General features: G+C 38.7%; 2 protein-coding genes across 6 annotated transcripts in view; one reads left to right on the forward strand and one right to left on the reverse strand.

Annotated features, from left to right (window-relative positions):
* NSD2 (nuclear receptor binding SET domain protein 2) overlaps positions 1–3,807 on the reverse strand; it is a 107,151-nt gene extending 103,344 nt beyond the window's left edge. Inside the window, exon 1 of the mRNA XM_026112665.2 lies at positions 3,702–3,807. The gene's annotated coding sequence lies outside the window, so the exon portion shown is untranslated. The remainder of the gene's footprint in view (positions 1–3,701) is intronic.
* Positions 3,808–3,842: 35 nt separating this feature from the next.
* Positions 3,843–17,545, forward strand: part of LETM1 (leucine zipper and EF-hand containing transmembrane protein 1) — a 35,229-nt gene continuing 21,526 nt past the window's right edge. For 2 of the 5 annotated variants that reach the window (XM_026112667.2, XM_026112668.2), the window contains exons 1-4: positions 4,212–4,356; positions 8,038–8,095; positions 10,781–11,237; positions 16,240–16,383. In XM_026112667.2, coding sequence (XP_025968452.2) covers positions 4,227–4,356; positions 8,038–8,095; positions 10,781–11,237; positions 16,240–16,383 — 789 coding nt within the window. In that variant the 5' untranslated portion in view covers positions 4,212–4,226. Of the gene's footprint in view, positions 3,977–4,211; positions 4,357–8,037; positions 8,096–9,921; positions 10,129–10,780; positions 11,238–16,239; positions 16,384–17,545 lie in introns of those variants that run through there. The other 3 variants (XM_064511540.1, XM_064511539.1, XM_064511541.1) reach the window with 3 other exon arrangements.

Genomic DNA, 17,545 nt, shown 5'->3' on the forward strand with positions numbered 1-17,545 from the left:
GCCTCTGCTGCCAGCTCAGCCTGTCATTCGGGGAAGCGAGGCCTTGTTTGTGCAATGAATGTGGCGGCTCTGGCCTGAGTGTTTGATATTGCTACATAACCATTTTCACAAGTTAAAGCGCAATTAACCATATATCTGAAGTCAGGACTGAGAATCCTGTTATCCATCCTCAAAAAAATCACCAGGAAAATGATCTAGGAAGTGCTCGAGGAGGGGGCAACAACCATGGTGAGAACAGAGGGATGCCCCCTCTAACTGCACAGGAATTTGGCAGGCCACAGGGGAATCCGGTTTTAGCCACGCAGATTCCTTGTTTTCCCCATAAGCATTCGCCTATCACCCATTAGGGGTTGTTGCAAAGTGGGAAGGAGTAAGGGACAATGCTAAGAATTTTTTAGAATTATTTACTACTGGAAGTCTGTTGCAATAGGAGATGGAGGTTTTCTGAAAGAGACTACTGCATATATAGCTAGCTACCGTACTTCTAATTTGCACCCTGTTCATACTGACATTTGCCCCTCAAGTCTAGACAGATCTCTAACTTCTTCAAAGAGAATTTTATGTTCATCTGCTCCTTTTTCATTTCTATGCAAGCAATATACAGGTATAGGCATATTCTTTTACAGGTCTTATGAACATAACCTTCTTAGACAAATAAAACATTTTTTCTTTTTTCATATCACCTGGCTTTGTTCATGTATCAGTGAAATATATGTTTTGATATTCCAACGGATTATTACAGGCATCATAATTTCCTGTTGTTTGGGGCTTGTCTGTTTTGTAATTCTTTAGACAGCTCTCAACTTGCTTGTGTTTCTATTTAACATTCAGGGGGGAAGAAAAGGATGTTTAATATGAAATAATAGTCTAGATTTTGTTTAAAGACTGCATTAGTTTTCATCATTCTCAGATCTGTACTAAATCTGGCTGGAGAGAAGGGCTTATATTTCTTCCTTTTAGATTCCCAGCCTACTCTTGCTACAAAACACATGATTTTTGACAAGATGGCTGACAACTTTTCAAACAAGATGGTTGCTTTAAGAATCAGGTCTAATATGGCTGTAGCAACCTAAGGTTTTTTAAAATCAAACCCTAGGAACTATGTATATCACATTTTATTCCTGGGATGAGTGTTTTCTGTGTGAACTCTTAGACTGTTGGTCTGAGCAGACTGGAAGATGTTTTTCTTTAAAGCAAAAACTGACCTGCATGGAGGGCTTATGTATAACCTACAGTCACTAGGCTTTTTCATAGGGCAACAATTCATACAAGTACTTTAAAATCATTATTACTTAACATTTTTTTAAGCATTATTCCACAATGCTTGGTAAGTGTACAAAATCGATTAGTATTTTGAAACTGTGCATCTGTTTAGTGACTTTTCACAGAATGCATATTTCCTTTTATGGTAGAAAGCTGTAACTTCCAGAAATAAACAAACCTGGAACAAAAGAGTGTACAAAAAGAGTGTACAAAAAACATAACTGATTCAGTTCTGGAAAGGCTCATGTATGTACATTGTCTGGCACACTGAATACTGAATAGCGCTGAAATTAATGAAACTATTCAAAGTCTGGTTACTTGCTTGCTTAAATGTACTGAGTCTTCTGTAATCATCTCTTTGCTGTCTGATATCTCTTGTCACTAGTTTAATGACTTCACAGCACATTATTTGTGTTGTATAGACTTCATACAATGTTTCTACATAATTAAGCAGCTTTGTTAGAGGATCTGCCATTAGTTGCCCTATTTCATTTGGTTTAGTTGTCAGCCAACCATAAAGAAAAAAGAATAACAAGAGAAGGATACAAACCCAGCCTAGTGAGAGGAATGTACAGATTGGGAAGATACTGTTTTTTTCGTTATTGTTGTTTTTTAAGATTGCCGTATTAACATAATGCACCACTGTTAAACTACATATTTTAAACAGTTTTAACCATTTAAATGTATTGCGTATTTAAGCACTATAAAGCAAACAGCTGTGTAAAAATTTTCAATGCATTTGGGAGCTTAACATTTTAGAACAACCTCTAATAAGTACATAAATAATAATACCAATTAAATTGTTATAAGCACTAAATTTAAAAAGCAGTACTCTTTTTGTAGCCATGATTATCTAAAGATATAAGTGAAAAAAATGTAGTATCTGGATTTTATTGAGAATTTGCTCAATTGAATACCCCATCTTCACATATTCTTTTGAAAGAAAAATAAAAGTAGTATAAATTTATCCCAGATTTTTCATACTTAGGAGAAACCTGAGGATTTTCTTTGAATACATAAAAGAACTTCAAAAGATTAACAATTAATTTCCTGCATTTGCCAAGTCTCCAGTGTGAAAAAATGACTCAGAAACAAGTGTGCTTTACCCTGCTATATAAGATACTGTTGCAGTCATTCATGCTTTGGGTCAAATCTGAAGATTCTGCTACCCTGTACAGACAAAGAAAATAAGGACCTATTTTATTTAGGGCTTAGGCAGGTGTGTAGGTGATGAAATGCCTGGCATTATAAATAGCCTGTGAAATTTAAGCAGTCTAAAGCGACAGTATCTTTAATTGTGGGTTCAGCACTGTTCTAGAGGCAGCCATCTTGTTGAAAGTGGGTGTCAGCCATCTTGTTGAAAAATATTTGCAGCAGCTTCTCCCCCATTTTAGAGCAAGGAAGGCATTCATCGTCACCCAAATCTCATATGCTTTCTTTAAAAAAAATCACTATTCTCAGATTAAACTACGTTTTTTGCAGTTTGACCGTGGTTATTCTCCGTGTCCGTCTATACATTTAAAAGCTAAGCAAAATAAATTGAAGTATTTAATACTGCATTAACTGAGCACTTACATATTTGATAAAAGATCATAATGCTGATCAGGAGCAGATTGATATTTGAAGAATACCATCCTACTGGTGGGCAAACTATTAACCAGTACTACCAAAGGATATGCTGATGATTGAATAATTTATGTACGATTTTATATCTAAAATATCTATCTGCAAAGCTCCATGAAAAGGTGTTTTTTCTGTCGTGTCCTGCAAAAAGAGCAGGCAGCATGCATGCATACAGAAAACAGACCATGCTGTTAAGGTCTGCTAAGCAGTACTTAACACTAGCATATATGCCAGACTTTGGCCCCAAATCTGCCTGTAACCAGCTGTTATTCACAGAACATCATTATACATAGGTCTTGTTATTGATATGGTGCTTAATGTTTGAGGTACTTGTTGGCCGTATTGGCCTTAATTTCTAAGAGCAGTTTCACGAAGGGTAATAGCACACTCTACTCTGGAAAACGGATTTGTCAGAGCAGACGGTCTCTGTGACCTTCTCTTTGCCAGCAGCTTCGCCGCCCTCAGCATCGCTGGGGATTATCGGACTGCGAGCCCGGGCCGCTGGTGCTCTGCCGTCAGGTAAACAAGCCTGGTCTGCCTGCATGGTGGTTCACAGGACCCTTTGGAGCCCCCAAAGCTCGGGAACCGCTGCTCTAACCCGGGTTTGTTGGTGGGTTTCTGGCTGCACCGCCCCGCAGCGCCCCTCCCTGCGCGCACCAGGGCTGCCAGAGAGGCGAAACGGTTAAACGGTCGCCGCGCCTCACGGAAGACTACGTCTCCCAGCATGCACCGCGCCCCGGCCCCCTCCCGTCGACGGATACCACCTAGGACTACAGGTCCCGGCGTGCTCCGCGCGCCCGACCGCGGCGGCTTACCGTGCGCCCGCGAGGACTACAGTTCCCGGCGTGCCCGGCTCCCCGGGGCGGCACTATGCAAATGTGGCCGGCGGCTGCGGCTCGGCGCTTCTGGGTGTCTGGGGATCGCAGCGTGAGGCCTGGGCGACGGGACATGACGCGGCCGGGAGTCTGCCGCCGCCGCCGCTAGCCCGCCGCCGGGCAGCGCCAAGATGGCGTCCATGCTGCTGCAGAGCTGCGGCCGGCGGGTGTGCCGCCTGCCGTGCCCGCTGCGTCGCGCGCCCCGGCCGGGTGAGGCGCGTCCCGGGCTCGCGGTGTGGGCGGCGGGGGGAGGGGAAGGGCGGCGGCGGCCGGCGCGGCGCTGAGCCGCGGGCGGGGGAGGCCGGGCGGCCGCGCTGGGGCGCAGCAGCAGGTGGCTTCGCCGCCCTGGCTGGGTGCGAAGCCGTGTGCTTGCTCCGCTGCTCCCCGTGTCCTTCGAGAGAGTGCAGGTGGCCCTGCTTGCCCGGTCCGTGAGGAAAATCGAGCGTTTGGCTCCTTGGAAGCGCCATGGGCTTGAGGGCGAAAAGGAGACCGGGCACGGTGACGTTTCCATCGACAGTAAAGATAACTTGGCCGTTGATGTGTCTTCGGGCAGTGGCACCTAATGACACGAGGCAGCCGGTAGCCTGTGTCGCAGGTGAGGCCTGTGGTTGCTCTTTGCATCCACGGTCTCGAGCGGCGAGAGCTCGAGCCAAGGCTTAACAGGGCGTTTTTGCCGGTAGCTCATCACCGATGCGCAGATTTGACTTTTGTCACTGAAATGCTGTTGGGGAGAACGGGGTGTCTGCCATGACCCAAATGCCCAGCCTGTCAGCCGCGTGGTTGCCTGTTAGTTGGGCTAACAAAGCTGCTTCTTGGGTGCAGGTAATCGCTGAATTGTGGTGGCTTCCTCTAGCTGATGTTTTTCTTGCTGCTCTTGTAGAAACATTCATTTAGGCTGAACTTGTACAGTGACCTGAACACAAGGTTGGCATATTTTAGTAAGCTGGATGGCTAAGATAGCGAAGAAATACATTTCGTATACCTTAAATGGGAACTTTGACTCTTCTTGTGGTGTGATGTAAGAAGAAACACTAATAATTGCTACATTTTTGCATTGTGTAAATCTCACTCTAAATGAAAATTCTCATTTACTGAAACACTAATAAAAGCAAACCACTTGTGTGTTGTAATACACTATGCTTATGGTATAATGAGTGCTTTTAATTAGGATAGGCATCCATTATTAAGCCATTATAAAAGAATTTATGCCTTTAAATGATGTTTTTACTTTACTTAGCTCATCTTCTTTGCTTTACGTGCAAGTAGTCTAAGATTAAGTTAACGCTAAGTGCTTCTAAGAATCCTAAATGTTCTTCAAGTAAAGATCAAGCTATTAAGTACTGCAGGCTTATACTGCTGGAGGGACTTGTTTCATGTTAGCCCTTTATTTTTAAGAACTTTAAAAATAGTAACAGTACACAGCTATTTTATGTTTAAAATTTTGGCTTCAATGCTTTGTTATGCTTAAAAACAAAGACTCTCCTGACTTGTTTTCCATGAGGCATATGTTTACATATGGATTTCCTGGCACTATTGCCTTTCTTGCTTCCGGAACAAGTAATCCTGATGTAAGTTTCTTAAATGGACGAAGTTGAGTATGGTATGGTGCATTCATCTTCTTCAGGCACATTTGGTGTCATCTTGTCCTAGAAGCAAGGGCTGTGAACTTTCCTCTTCCTTTTTCTGAAGGAAGTACATTCTTTAGTTTAGGGCTGGCTTGCTCTTATGTACACGGGATATAGCACAGACCTTGCAAAACATAGTGCTTGTCTTCGGAACTAACAAAAGTGAAATTAACAGTTATTCTGTAGAATCTTTCAACAAAATCTGTATTTCTGTGTGCCCACTCACACTCGAAGTGGCTGTATGACAAGAAATTGTTTGAGTCGGCATGTTTTCTTCCTTACGGTGGCCGTGGAGTTCTGTTCTTTGGCCCCTTCTTCAGCGTTAATGATTTCTGCTTGTAAAACAAACAGGGATAAGTGAAGAGAAAGTCTCTTGCTACTATGGGATTTTATCTAAGGAAGTCCATGCCCACTTTTACCTCTTCCTGATCCTCCACCTTTGTTCTAGGAGCATCTGTCTGTAGCAGGTAATGTCCTCTACCATAGGACTTGCTTTTTTGTCACTGGAATCTTTCATACAAGTTAGGCTTTGTATGTCTCCTGGTGCTGAGGTAGAGAAGCGGATCACAGTGCTGGGACTCATCCCTCATGACTTTCAGTACTCCTCTGCTTTGCCCAGCTCTCCTTAGTCAGAGACATACTTTGGAGATGGCTTGACTCTCAAGTCAAATTCAGGCACTGATCTTACTGTGAATATTAGAGAATGCCTTCATAGGTTCTCAGAGCTTGGATTGAGAGCCAGAAGAAAGACATATATACACAAACACATACACATATGGAAAAAAAAAACTTTTTTTTTTTTTCCTGCAGCTCTTACTTGCAGTGACAGTGAGTACCTGTTAAAGTTTGATGTAACTTGAGGTGGAGAAATCCTTTTCCTTTGACTTGATAGTGCCATAGATTTGCTATAATAACACCAAAGTCTGCCTGGCCTGGGGCATCCCTTCATTATTGAGGTGTTTCTTTGACAGTGCAACTTCTTTTTCCCCTTTCCTCCACAATACCTTCTGATTGCCCCTTGTGATTTTGGAGGTGTCTCTTTTCCTCTAGTAGGTTATTTTGCTGTGCAAGGTTTTTACTAAAAAGTTTTGGTGATGCATTTTCTCGGAAACAACTACTTCAGGTTTTGTCATATCTTCTAACCTAGCTTTGATGATGGAAAAAATGACCGGTACCTTGTACCTTGCTATCTCTTAGGATTGACCAGAAATACAAGGTTCCAGATGGGAGAAACAAATTACAGTATGCCTGCTCCAGCCTGCCATTTTTGTTATAGTTGCTGCAAATTCTGAAAAGATTGGCAAAGAAGAGCATAGGCATTTTGGAGTCTTGCTCATGTGGTCTTCCTCAGTTCTGTACAAGAGTCTTTTCTTTTTGCACTTGGTATTGGCCAGCTATTGAGTCTTAGCAACTAGGTATCAATACAAGATCTTTTCAATTGCTTTAGGGAGTTTAGTGATTTTAGTGGATTTGGGGATGATTTACAGCAGTTGTGGATTGCGTGCAGTGATTAGGTAGCATTTTATATAGCCAGTGGTGCTTTGGTGGTGTTGTATTTCTTAAACTTGTATTTCTTTCAAATTTGGCCCTTTTCTGAGGCGTGTGATCTAAGTTAGAGTTTATCATTTGATGATCTCCTCAATTTATTGCCTGAATGGGTGCTGTTGGGTAAGTTCCAGGACAAAGGTGCCCATATAGGTCTGAGTCCTCCTTGTGGACTCTGGTCCTAATGCTGGATATTTTTATAACTGAGTCTGAGTTTTGTTTTGGTTAGAATTCATTTGGTGGCACATCCTGCTTGCCGAGAAAGCCAGATGTTTTTATTTGTTCGATCAGTCCCTTGCTCTTTAAGACAATTTGTATCCTTTGCAGAGAGATCCAGGGATATGGCTATTTTTACTTGGTGATAATCCAAGTGGACAGCAATGCTTTAGAATGGCATTGTGGTTCCACTTCTCCAGTGACATGTATTCAGATTTCTACTCAAACTTTATCTGTCGTCCTGCTAAGGAACATCTCCATCCTAGACACTTGGCTGGTGCTGCATTTGGATCATCTAATACTGTGTTGTCATGGAACCGTTCAGAAATTATATTTCTTTCAGTGCAGTTTTTGTGAGATAGTCACTTGTCTGAGAGATTCAGCAACTGCTCTTCAGGCAGTTGAGCAAGTTCAAGCAGTCCCTTGCAGATTCACAAAGTGTGACTGCACCTTTGGTAGTAAGTGGAATTCTTGGAAATGTTGGCCATGTTACCGAATTGCTTCCCATCCTCCTTCCCCTTTGTATCCTGTGAGACAGAGAATTACAGATTAGGAGAAATGAGAACGTGGCATTGCTTTGACTTGTATTGGAATAGGATGAGGTGTTTGGGCTTGAGTAGTTGGTACATGGTTATTACCAAAGCAGAAAAAATTCCAGTGTTGAATGATTAAGATGTGCAATCATCCAGGTGTACACGCACATACAAAGACTGCATCTTCAGGAACTCCATTTGCTGTTAAGCAGCTTCTTTTTTGTGTTTTCAGTAACAGACATTTCTAAGAAAGTATCAGCCTTTTAAAATCAGTTATTTGTGTATAATTCCCTATAAGGATAATTGTTTGCCTGGATTTCAGTGTGAATGCTAATGTTTTTTTTTTTTTCCTCCTAGGTAACTTGGGAGATCGGACTTGTCTTAGCTGTACATCCCTGAGATTGGCAAACAATATGTAAGTAAATATGAACTTTTTTCTAAATTCAAAAGAATACTAAACAGTCCTTTAGTATACTATAATAGAATGTAGTTTTTGGTCTTCCAGACAAAACATGAAAATGTTGGCTTCAGCTTATGTTATTGACAGAGGAAAGGAAGTCTGAGTATTACTCTGCTCATCTGCTTGGTTTCTGACTTTGGGCTCAAAAGGCATATGTGTGGATACCAATATCCTAACACCCTTCCTCAGGGTATTAAAATTTGTATTCTCTAGACTGTTTACAGTCTAACTGCTCAGGAAACAGTTCTCAGATTTCCTAAGCTTCTGTTTGATTCAGAACAAAAGTAATTCCTTTCTTTTTCTGTCACGTCAGTTCTATGAGACTTATATACGTATAGTTAAGCTAATTCTGATATATAAAGCATTTTCAAATCATGTTTTACTTTTTTTAAAGTAGATTATTATATTGGGCCTCTCGCTTGGAAAAATAGAAAGTCAGTGTTTTAAATGTATGTAATACAAGAAAATATTGGGACAGAAATCTTTATTATCTTTATGAGAAGTTCTTTAGTCAAAAGCTGCTGTTAACATGATGTTGCTGCTTTAACTATAACAAACTAGTGTCACCACTTAACCCAGATCCGAAAGCAAGGGGCTCTAAGGATACTGAGGACAGCAGCGTGGGGTTTTTTTTTTTCCATTTTTCCGTTTTTAAAGAGTAAGCTCCACCTTTCTATCTCTCTGTATAAGAATTACTACTGTTCTGTCTCCTCTGTTACTGAACTGTGCTCTTAAACTTTCTTTGGCATGTTATTTTAAAACAAAAGATAAGGAGAAAAAGTAGTGCTTAACATTTTTGTGCCCAAAAGCAACTGGTGAAGAAGATAGTGTAATTTAAATGAATAACTCATCTGTAATTAGTTATGAGATACTCACTCTGACACAAAATATTTGAACATACTTTTGATGTGGAGTAGTTCTATTGCATGGGCATCTCTCTGTGCCTGATTGGCTCTTTGGATACTACGATAGAAATAGTCTTTTGGCTTGAAAAAGTACATAGCAAAGTCTAAATGTTGCCTGTTTTTTATCCCATCTGCAGACAGGCCCAGTAAGGTTCACCTTTGTATAGTTTTGAAGAGACTGGGGAAGAAGAACCCTGCCTTCACAACTCCCAAAGAGGCTTGGGATAGGAATTTTATGTACTACATCTTGCTAGTAAAAGTTTCAGTGTGTTCAAAGAGAGGCATTTCTTGCAAATATATTTTATTGCAGATTCTGAGCCTGTGCTGCTGAGCTCCTTTCCTCTCTGTTTCCAGAAATTTATCAGTGGATCTGGAGCTCTGCTGTTGGAAAGTTCCTTTATATAGAGGCAGAGTGGAACGATCTATACAGGTGTTTTAATCTGGTTTTGAATGTGTATTTTATTTTCTTTAATTGTAATTCTCACTAGTTAGGATCAGTTCAAGAATGTAGTTTGGTAGAACTTCTAGCTAATTAGGAAAATGGTTTTGTAGCTATGTATGTTTAAGCAGTCGTCTGACCATTGGATGGACAGATACTTAGTTTTATTATAAGCTAGAAAATAATGAATAATGTGTTTCTTTAAAAAGGAATAATCTAGTCAATATTTTTGTTTGTAAGAAGCTCTGTTTGAATGACATTAAATGGATAAAACCCCTAGAATCATTTTTGAATAAAACTAAAGATTAATTGGATAAAAGGGAAAAATTAAGTTTATGAAGTATTATGAAATAAAAGTTGAGTGAGTGAGGGTAATACTTACATGTGTGCAATAAGCTTTTTTTTTTTTCCTTACAGTATTCTTCAGATCTACAGAGCTACTTCTACCTATTTTTTACTCACTGAAGAAAAATACACTTTCTGGCTTCAAGTGTTTAGTTTGTTTTGCTAGTACAAGGGCTTGGTGAACAAAGACCCTAGTTGTTTCTGTCCCGCACTGGTGTTTAAGTTTGACCACATCATGGAAATCATTTAATACTGTATTTACTATTTAAGTCTGCCATAACCTTTTGAAAATGTGTAAGGTACAGACCTTCTTGCATATAACGAGTGGTTCTAATGTATGGATAATTACTGTTTGGGTTTTTGAGTAATACTTTCATTCGAGCTTCAGTTTACATTTAATTAAAAGAAAAAGGGCAGAATAAGGTAGAAGCCTGTTGGTCCTATATACATCAGCTCGGTACCATGACGGAAGTTTTAGCATAAGTTTCCTGTTGAAAGAGGAAAACCAGAAACGGGGAGATAATAGAGGAGGAGCTATAATGAAAGGGGATTTCTCTGACACTAATTCTCTTCCCCCTTACCCAGCACCTATCCTAGGTTTATAACCTGTGCTTTCTTTAAGTGTCTTGTCCAAATAGGAGAATTAATAGAAAGGAATTTGTTACTTATGGATTTACAGATTTATTTTTATATTTAGCTTTCTAAGTGGAAAGCCCTTCTGGTTGCTATTCTTTATTTAATTAAAGTAGAACAAGCTGCCTCTTACAGGTAGTTTAAAGGAAAATACCAAACAGGTTATTTTTGTCATGAAATAAAGCTAATCACTCTTTTCAGGAATAGGCTTCTTGGTCTTGAGCTTCGTAGGTTTTTTTTCTTCAATATGTGCTAGATGTTTCTGAAATGATGTAGCATCTATTGCTAATTTTTGAATGCTTTTTTTTTCTTTTAAAGGACTGTACACTTTAAATATTGCACTAGTGTGCCTCCTGTTTATGCATACTCCAGAAAAGATCACTACTGTTGTTGGACTAAAGGGTCTGAACGAATGTACTTTTCTATTATGAGCTCCTCTGGCTCATGGACGCCGCTTGCGACCGTGGGTGTTTTAGGTCCCCAGTATCTTCCAGTTAGATGGTGGCATTCTTCTCATCCCCTTCAAGATGACTCCATGATTGAAAAATCGCTGAAGTCCTTGAAGGACAAAAACAAGAAGTTGGAAGAAGGAGGTCCTATATATAGTCCAACAGAAGTAGAAGTTGTTAAAAAATCTCTCGGACAGAGGATTGTGGATGAGCTGAAGCATTACTATCATGGTTTTCGATTATTGTGGATTGATACAAAAATAGCTGCAAGGATGCTGTGGCGAATACTTCATGGGCATACTCTGTCTCGTCGAGAACGTAGACAGGTACTGAGTAAATATCAATTTAACTTAGTATCCTCAGTGATTTTTCCATTTTATTTAATTTGAATTGATTCTCTCTGTTTTTTGTTCCTAGAATTAAAATTGCCATTTGTCTTTCCCCCCATCATGTGGACATTAAAAGTTTTGGGTTGGACTCCAAACCATTTTTAACTCGTTTTCCATTGTTAATCTAGGAACCTGTCGTTAACATAACAGAGTATTTTCTTTAATTATGTGACTGTTCTGTTTGTAAATGATACATGATGACATATATTTTCCTTGCTTATAACTAAACAATCATTTTTAAAAAGTTGATATAGATTTGTTGTTCGCTTCATAGAAAAGCAGCGAATTCTTCTGGGTTGGGGAGTGGTCAGCGATTGTAATTTATTCTCAAGTTGCCATCCTGCTTCATGTGTCTACATGGTTACCCTCTCCATTTTTTCACTTTAGCTGGAAAAATAGAGGCAAATCACTTCTAGTAAGGGTTGGATTTATGTTAAATTTTTTTTTTTTTAACAGAAGGAAAGCTGCAGACTGAACTGTGTGATTGATATTCAGATATTATTACTATTTCAATTGTTAAAATATTTTTATAAATAACTTTAGTCCAAAAAAGAAAAGTTGAGAAAATTCTTAGTTTTGTGCTTTTGTTTCTCCTTATGGCATGTAGTTTACATTCTCTGAAATCACGTAGGTATGCTACTGATACTTTTAAAGAAGAGGGAAGAGGGAATGGAGATGAAACGGAGGGCAAAATAAGAGTGCTTTCTTACTAGGATAGAAATGCTTTCAAAATTTTTCAGTAGTACTTTCACTTCCTGGGTGAGGTAAATATGCTTATTCAACTAGAATTAAAAGATACATGTATATATTAAAAACACTTGACAGACCAAGTCTTATACGGAAAGTTTGCAAAAATAGTAAGTTAGATGTTTTAAAATTGGCATAGTTTAACAAAAAAACAAACCAAAACCCAAAACAGTTTATGAAAGAATGCATTGGTATTCAACTTCACCAGTTCATTTGTGTTAACTTAAATGTGCTGATTTAATAGTTCTCATTTTACAGTTTTCAGAGACAAGATGTTTTAAGTAGTTTACACAGAGGAAATTTTCAAGTGTGTCTCTGCCTCTCTCTTTCTTTCTCCCCCCCTCTTTTTTTTTTTTTCCCCCACTTTAAATAGCGTTCCAGTTATTGCTCGAAAAAAATGTTAGGGAAAAGTGTATGTGTTCTGGCAGCAAGAGTGAATAATGCTGCTCGTAATCAGGGTACAGTCTCTGCAGATTGTACATTGTATAGGCAGTGTGCTAGGTTCACAGGTGTATCTTTTAAAAAAATTATGTAAAATGTTCAAAAATATGAGTGTTTGCTCACTGTTTTAATAATTTCTTGATAAAAGTAGGTACATAATTGAACATTTTTATGGGTAGTTTAAGAACATCACATCTCAGCAAACATTCAAGCACAACTTTTTTACTATCTTTGCAAGATTAACGAGCAAATTGTATGTTATTTTTCATGTAGCAGTTTTCGTCTGTGATTGTATTTTTCTACAACAGCAGTGGTTGATGGTATTTGGTCTCGGTGTCCTCATGCTACTTATTTTGGCCCTCTTTTTTATGCTGGTATACAAGTTTTTGGCAGTTGATCCAGTGAAAAGATGTCCAGCAAAGATATAAATCTGTGGTGATGTGAGAAAGGGTGTTAGGTAGTGCCAGGAAAGAGCAACTGAGGAAAGGGGTAAGAGAAGAGGAGGGCAGCACTGCTTGAAGTAGCAGTTCAGGCTTGTGCCAGCTTATTTACAGCTTTGAAAAACTGGGAAAACCAGGTAAAAAAAATTAATTCACCTTTTAAAACAAAGTCAGAAACTCCTCACTGGGCAGGAATGGAACCATTGGTTTGCATGCCCGTCTTGTGTTCACTGAACCATACCACTGAGAAATTATATATTTCTGCTGAAAGATCAGTATTGTGTTCTAGAACGCACGAACCTGTACATGTAATATCTTGCATTATCTTTGGACAGGCATGCACTATTCAATCAATAGATGGATTTATTCATTTGCTTGGTTTTTAGTACTGTCATCTGATGCTAATAGAATTGTCTGTCTCATAGTGGCTTAGTGGCCTGGCATGTGGCCTTCCAGGAGTTTATTTTTGTTTGGAGATGTATGATTCTAATGTCAATTACCTCATTTTAAATAAAAAGGGAATTTCTTGCGCGGGTATAAATTAGTGTTTACGCTGATGAAGCATGGCTCTTCCATAGTAGTTACATTTGTGTATGTGCAGTCCAGTGTAGAAATTTTGGGAAGAAAAATAGTTCTAACAACTACTATCCTGTCACTTTCTCAAGCTAACTCCAAGTTATGTGTTTTCTTTATATGGAGGTGGAGTGTGTCATATCTCTTTAATGGAGTCATGACAGACTTAGAACCCAAAGTCATTTAAAAGCAGACCAAATCAAAACTGAACAAAACCCTTTATACATGGTTATTTTAAACCTTATTTTAAGTCTGTTTCAGTACAGTTCTTTTTTTTTCTTTAATCAGTTCAGCCTTAAACTGTAATAAGTGGACTGTCTTAGAGAAATCTTAAAATTTTTGTGCCAGATTAGACACAATTTAGTAAGACTTACTCCCGAACTTCTTAAAAAAAATAATTGGAAATGCATACTGCTTTAAGTGTTTTAAACTTTATATGATCTGACAATCTCTGGGAAAAGTCTTATCTTTACACAGACCAACAAGTGAGTTATTTGTGCCTGCCCTTTCCTTCCTCTTTGGAGGCAATAATGAAAAGATATCCCAGTAATCTAACCACATTACAAGCAAGAGTAGCATGGCTAGGGCAAGTGAGCTACTACTTTTGTAAACCAAAAATCTGTTCCCAAATTCTGCTTGTACAATTGCTGGTTGGTTTGGATTCAGAAGGGTCACAGATCTGCACTTAGGAGGTAAGTCGGGAAGAAATAAAACGTGCAAAATATTATACTTGCTGTCAAAGACCAATTGCTCAACTGCTGCTTGCTGTAGCAGGATAGTTTGGGGCATTGAAAGGAGATGGCAAATACTGCTGACGTTATAGCACTCACACGCTTGCCACAAACTCCCTGCTTTGAGGAGGAGGGAAAAGTAGGATATTATGGTACATGAACTGTAGTTGGAGATACGGAGTAGTCACAAGTTTTTCATGCTGTGCTTCCAAATAATGGTGCATGATTGCACACAAATTGTCTTAGGTTGCTGCACAAAGCTGGGTTTGTGGGTTAGCGTTGGGGCAGTTCCATGATTCCTATAAGCTGATCCAGGACATTGCCTCTGTGAAAAAGGCCAGACCTGCTAAGTGTCTGAATGCAGGTTCTCCGTCCCTCCTTTGGGCTGGCACTAATCCTTTTTTGTGTGTTTGTGTATGCTTTTATGGGTTTGTTTTAGCTGGATCAGTAGTGTACCTTGATGTGGTGTGACTACTGGTGCACATTCATGACTCTCTATACGTTATCTTAGGTTAGCACTAGGTTAGCTTAATCCGGTTGTAAAACTGCTGCCTTAGAACTGAATTTCAGCTCATATGAGTACTTTTGCACTCTGTCTAAAAATAGATATAGGATAGAGATAGGAACATTGTATTACACTCTATATACATTTTGAATTGGAGGAGGAAATGTACCTGTACTTCTTTGTGCGTTGACATTAAAATGTTCTTCCAGGTAGTTCTTGCATCCTTTTGAACTCCCTCATAGTCATTTATCTTCTATTGTTAGATGAATGAGAACATCTTTGAGTCTGTAAACAGTGGACCAAAACTTCCTTTCTGTGAAACTGGATTTTATATATACAAAGAAAAATATCTAACTTTAGAACTGTGGAGTTTGTGCTTTCCCTAGACTGCATTTATGATTTTGGTTGGCTTTATGCTAAGAAAACTCTATGGTTAAAGTTTTACTGGTTTCCTATTCTCGCAAAACAGTTCTAGAGGATATGTGATTTATACTGGCTTTTGCTCTTGTTCCCCTGGCTTGGCATGAGCTATGTGGGGAGGGGATGGCAGGGGAAGCATGCTTTTACTTGGGTAATCGCATTTATGTAGCCAGTTCTTGCCAGTCATATCTGTGTTTATCAGGTCATGCTCTTGATTGACAGTGCTGTGGCAATACCGACTGCAGTGTACATCTGGCCTTCAGCCTCTGATTTAGAAGCTGACATTATTCCTAATACCTCGTTATTTACTTAGTAAAATGAGGTAGAGTGGAGGAAAATCCCCACTCCTTAATATAAACCAAGTTATTAAGCTTGCAGCTAGCATTGAAACATTTGATTATAGACTGTACAGCCTAATACATACATCTGTGAGTGTATAGAAATTAGAAAGACTTGATTTCATGCAGTTCAAGATTCAGTAAGAATTGCATCTGCCTGCTTCAGAGGATTACTGCTCTAGAAAAGCTGTGGTTTAAAAGGGAAAAAAAAACCCAAAACAAAAACCCACCAAGCTGGGCTCATTACCCTGGATTTAAATGTACATTGCAATTGTTATAAGGCAGAGGGAGAGGGACCTTTCATTTTATTCTTGATTACTTAGTCCATAGTAGCTCATGCATGTAAGAAGTGGTGGAGCACAAATAAAGATGAATAAAAGAAGTTAAGCAGCTTTAACAACAACAAATGACCACCTCCTGTTTTCAGGTGCTTTTAAGAGGTTTAAATGAGATACTTGCTCAATAATCCTATTGAGACACAGTGAGGCTTTTGAAATACTTTCTATAGTGTTGAAAACTGGTGAAACTCTGGCACTCTGTAGAGTACGGCAACTTTAAGAAAAAGATATGAAAAACTGACTTTGTCACATCCTTTTTGTTCCTGTTACTTTAAATTTTCTTTGTAGTGTGTGTGTGTGTGTGTGCGCGCTTAAATTGGAATTTGAATGTTCACATGAAGTATTTTTTAAATTAATGTCTAAAATTTTGCTTATCAATAAATCTGATTATATTTTTTTCTTTCAGTTCCTTCGAATATGTGCTGATCTCTTCCGCTTGGTCCCTTTCCTAGTTTTTCTTGTTGTCCCATTTATGGAGTTTCTGCTTCCAGTAGCTCTTAAGTTGTTCCCTAATATGCTTCCCTCTACATTTGAGACAAAATCTAAAAAGGTAAGCAAGTCTGAATTTATAATGCAGTCAGATGTTTTGGAAAAATTCAAACACGATATTTAAAGTATTACTTGAATGTGTTTTAGGCCTGCTGTATGTGTTTGCAGAATCTCATTAACAAGAGTCATTATTTAGTTCTTGATGGTAGAGTACAAGTGATTTTTTGGTTATCAAGTTATACCTGTTTAGAAAAAAAGTTGTAATAGTTGGGTTTTATTTTTACTGACCTCATTTATCCTGCTAGTCCAGGTGATATTTTAATTTACAGATTATTTTGTACAGATACAGATAACCTAGTGTCTGTAAACTGTCCTATACTCTAGCTGAGATTGTTATTTTAATAATTCACAAAGATTTATGTTGCCCTATAAATTGATAGCATACTATTACTGGATGATTTTTTTTTAAGCCAAAGTTAAAGCTTATACAAAGTATCAATAGATTCAGAATGGAAAAAATGCACATAAGCATTTTTGTAGCTACGCATTTAAGTAGGGTTGGACAGTCAGGATTTTGAAGGAAACTGTTGCGATGCTCCCAGAATAGCATTTTTATTTCTTATTTTGTCACATGTAGGGTAGAGAACTCTCTTGTTTTAGTAAATCAATACAGGAAAAAGCTTTTATTTGAGAAATGAAAATGAAATGGAAAATAGTGCTCAAAATTTGCATAGGAACATCAAAACTTGAAATGCATTTATTTAAGGCTGAAACAGATTTTTATGGTGGTCAGTCAAGGTGATCACAGTATAGATCGTACCACTTTGCTAAATATTTTTTCAAATTCTGGTGTTTGACCTAAGCAATGCTTTCATCATATTCAACACTGATTTCATGTTATTACTTAGGATGTCTTATATATCCTCTGGACTGTCAAAAAATACTTTTCTTCTGTATTTGGGGAATGTTTTTCCCTTTCATTTATGCTGTTTTGATGATCTTGCTGTCAGCATGTAATAATGAACCAGTGCCACTCTGGTTTCCTTTTTTATATGTGTAAGTACTTTAGCTCTCAAGGCTGCAAGCTTCTCCTGTCTCTTTTGCTTTCCTTATGTCCAGTTTCTGTAACTCTTATGAAACAGAAAGGAAAGCTATGAAACCTCCTTTTCCCAGTTTGCAATGAGATGGGCGGACTGTTTTTAACATTTGTAGTCCTTATTCTT

The sequence above is a fragment of the Dromaius novaehollandiae genome, chromosome 4 (genome assembly GCF_036370855.1).
Source record: "Dromaius novaehollandiae isolate bDroNov1 chromosome 4, bDroNov1.hap1, whole genome shotgun sequence".
Taxonomy (NCBI): domain Eukaryota; kingdom Metazoa; phylum Chordata; class Aves; order Casuariiformes; family Dromaiidae; genus Dromaius; species Dromaius novaehollandiae.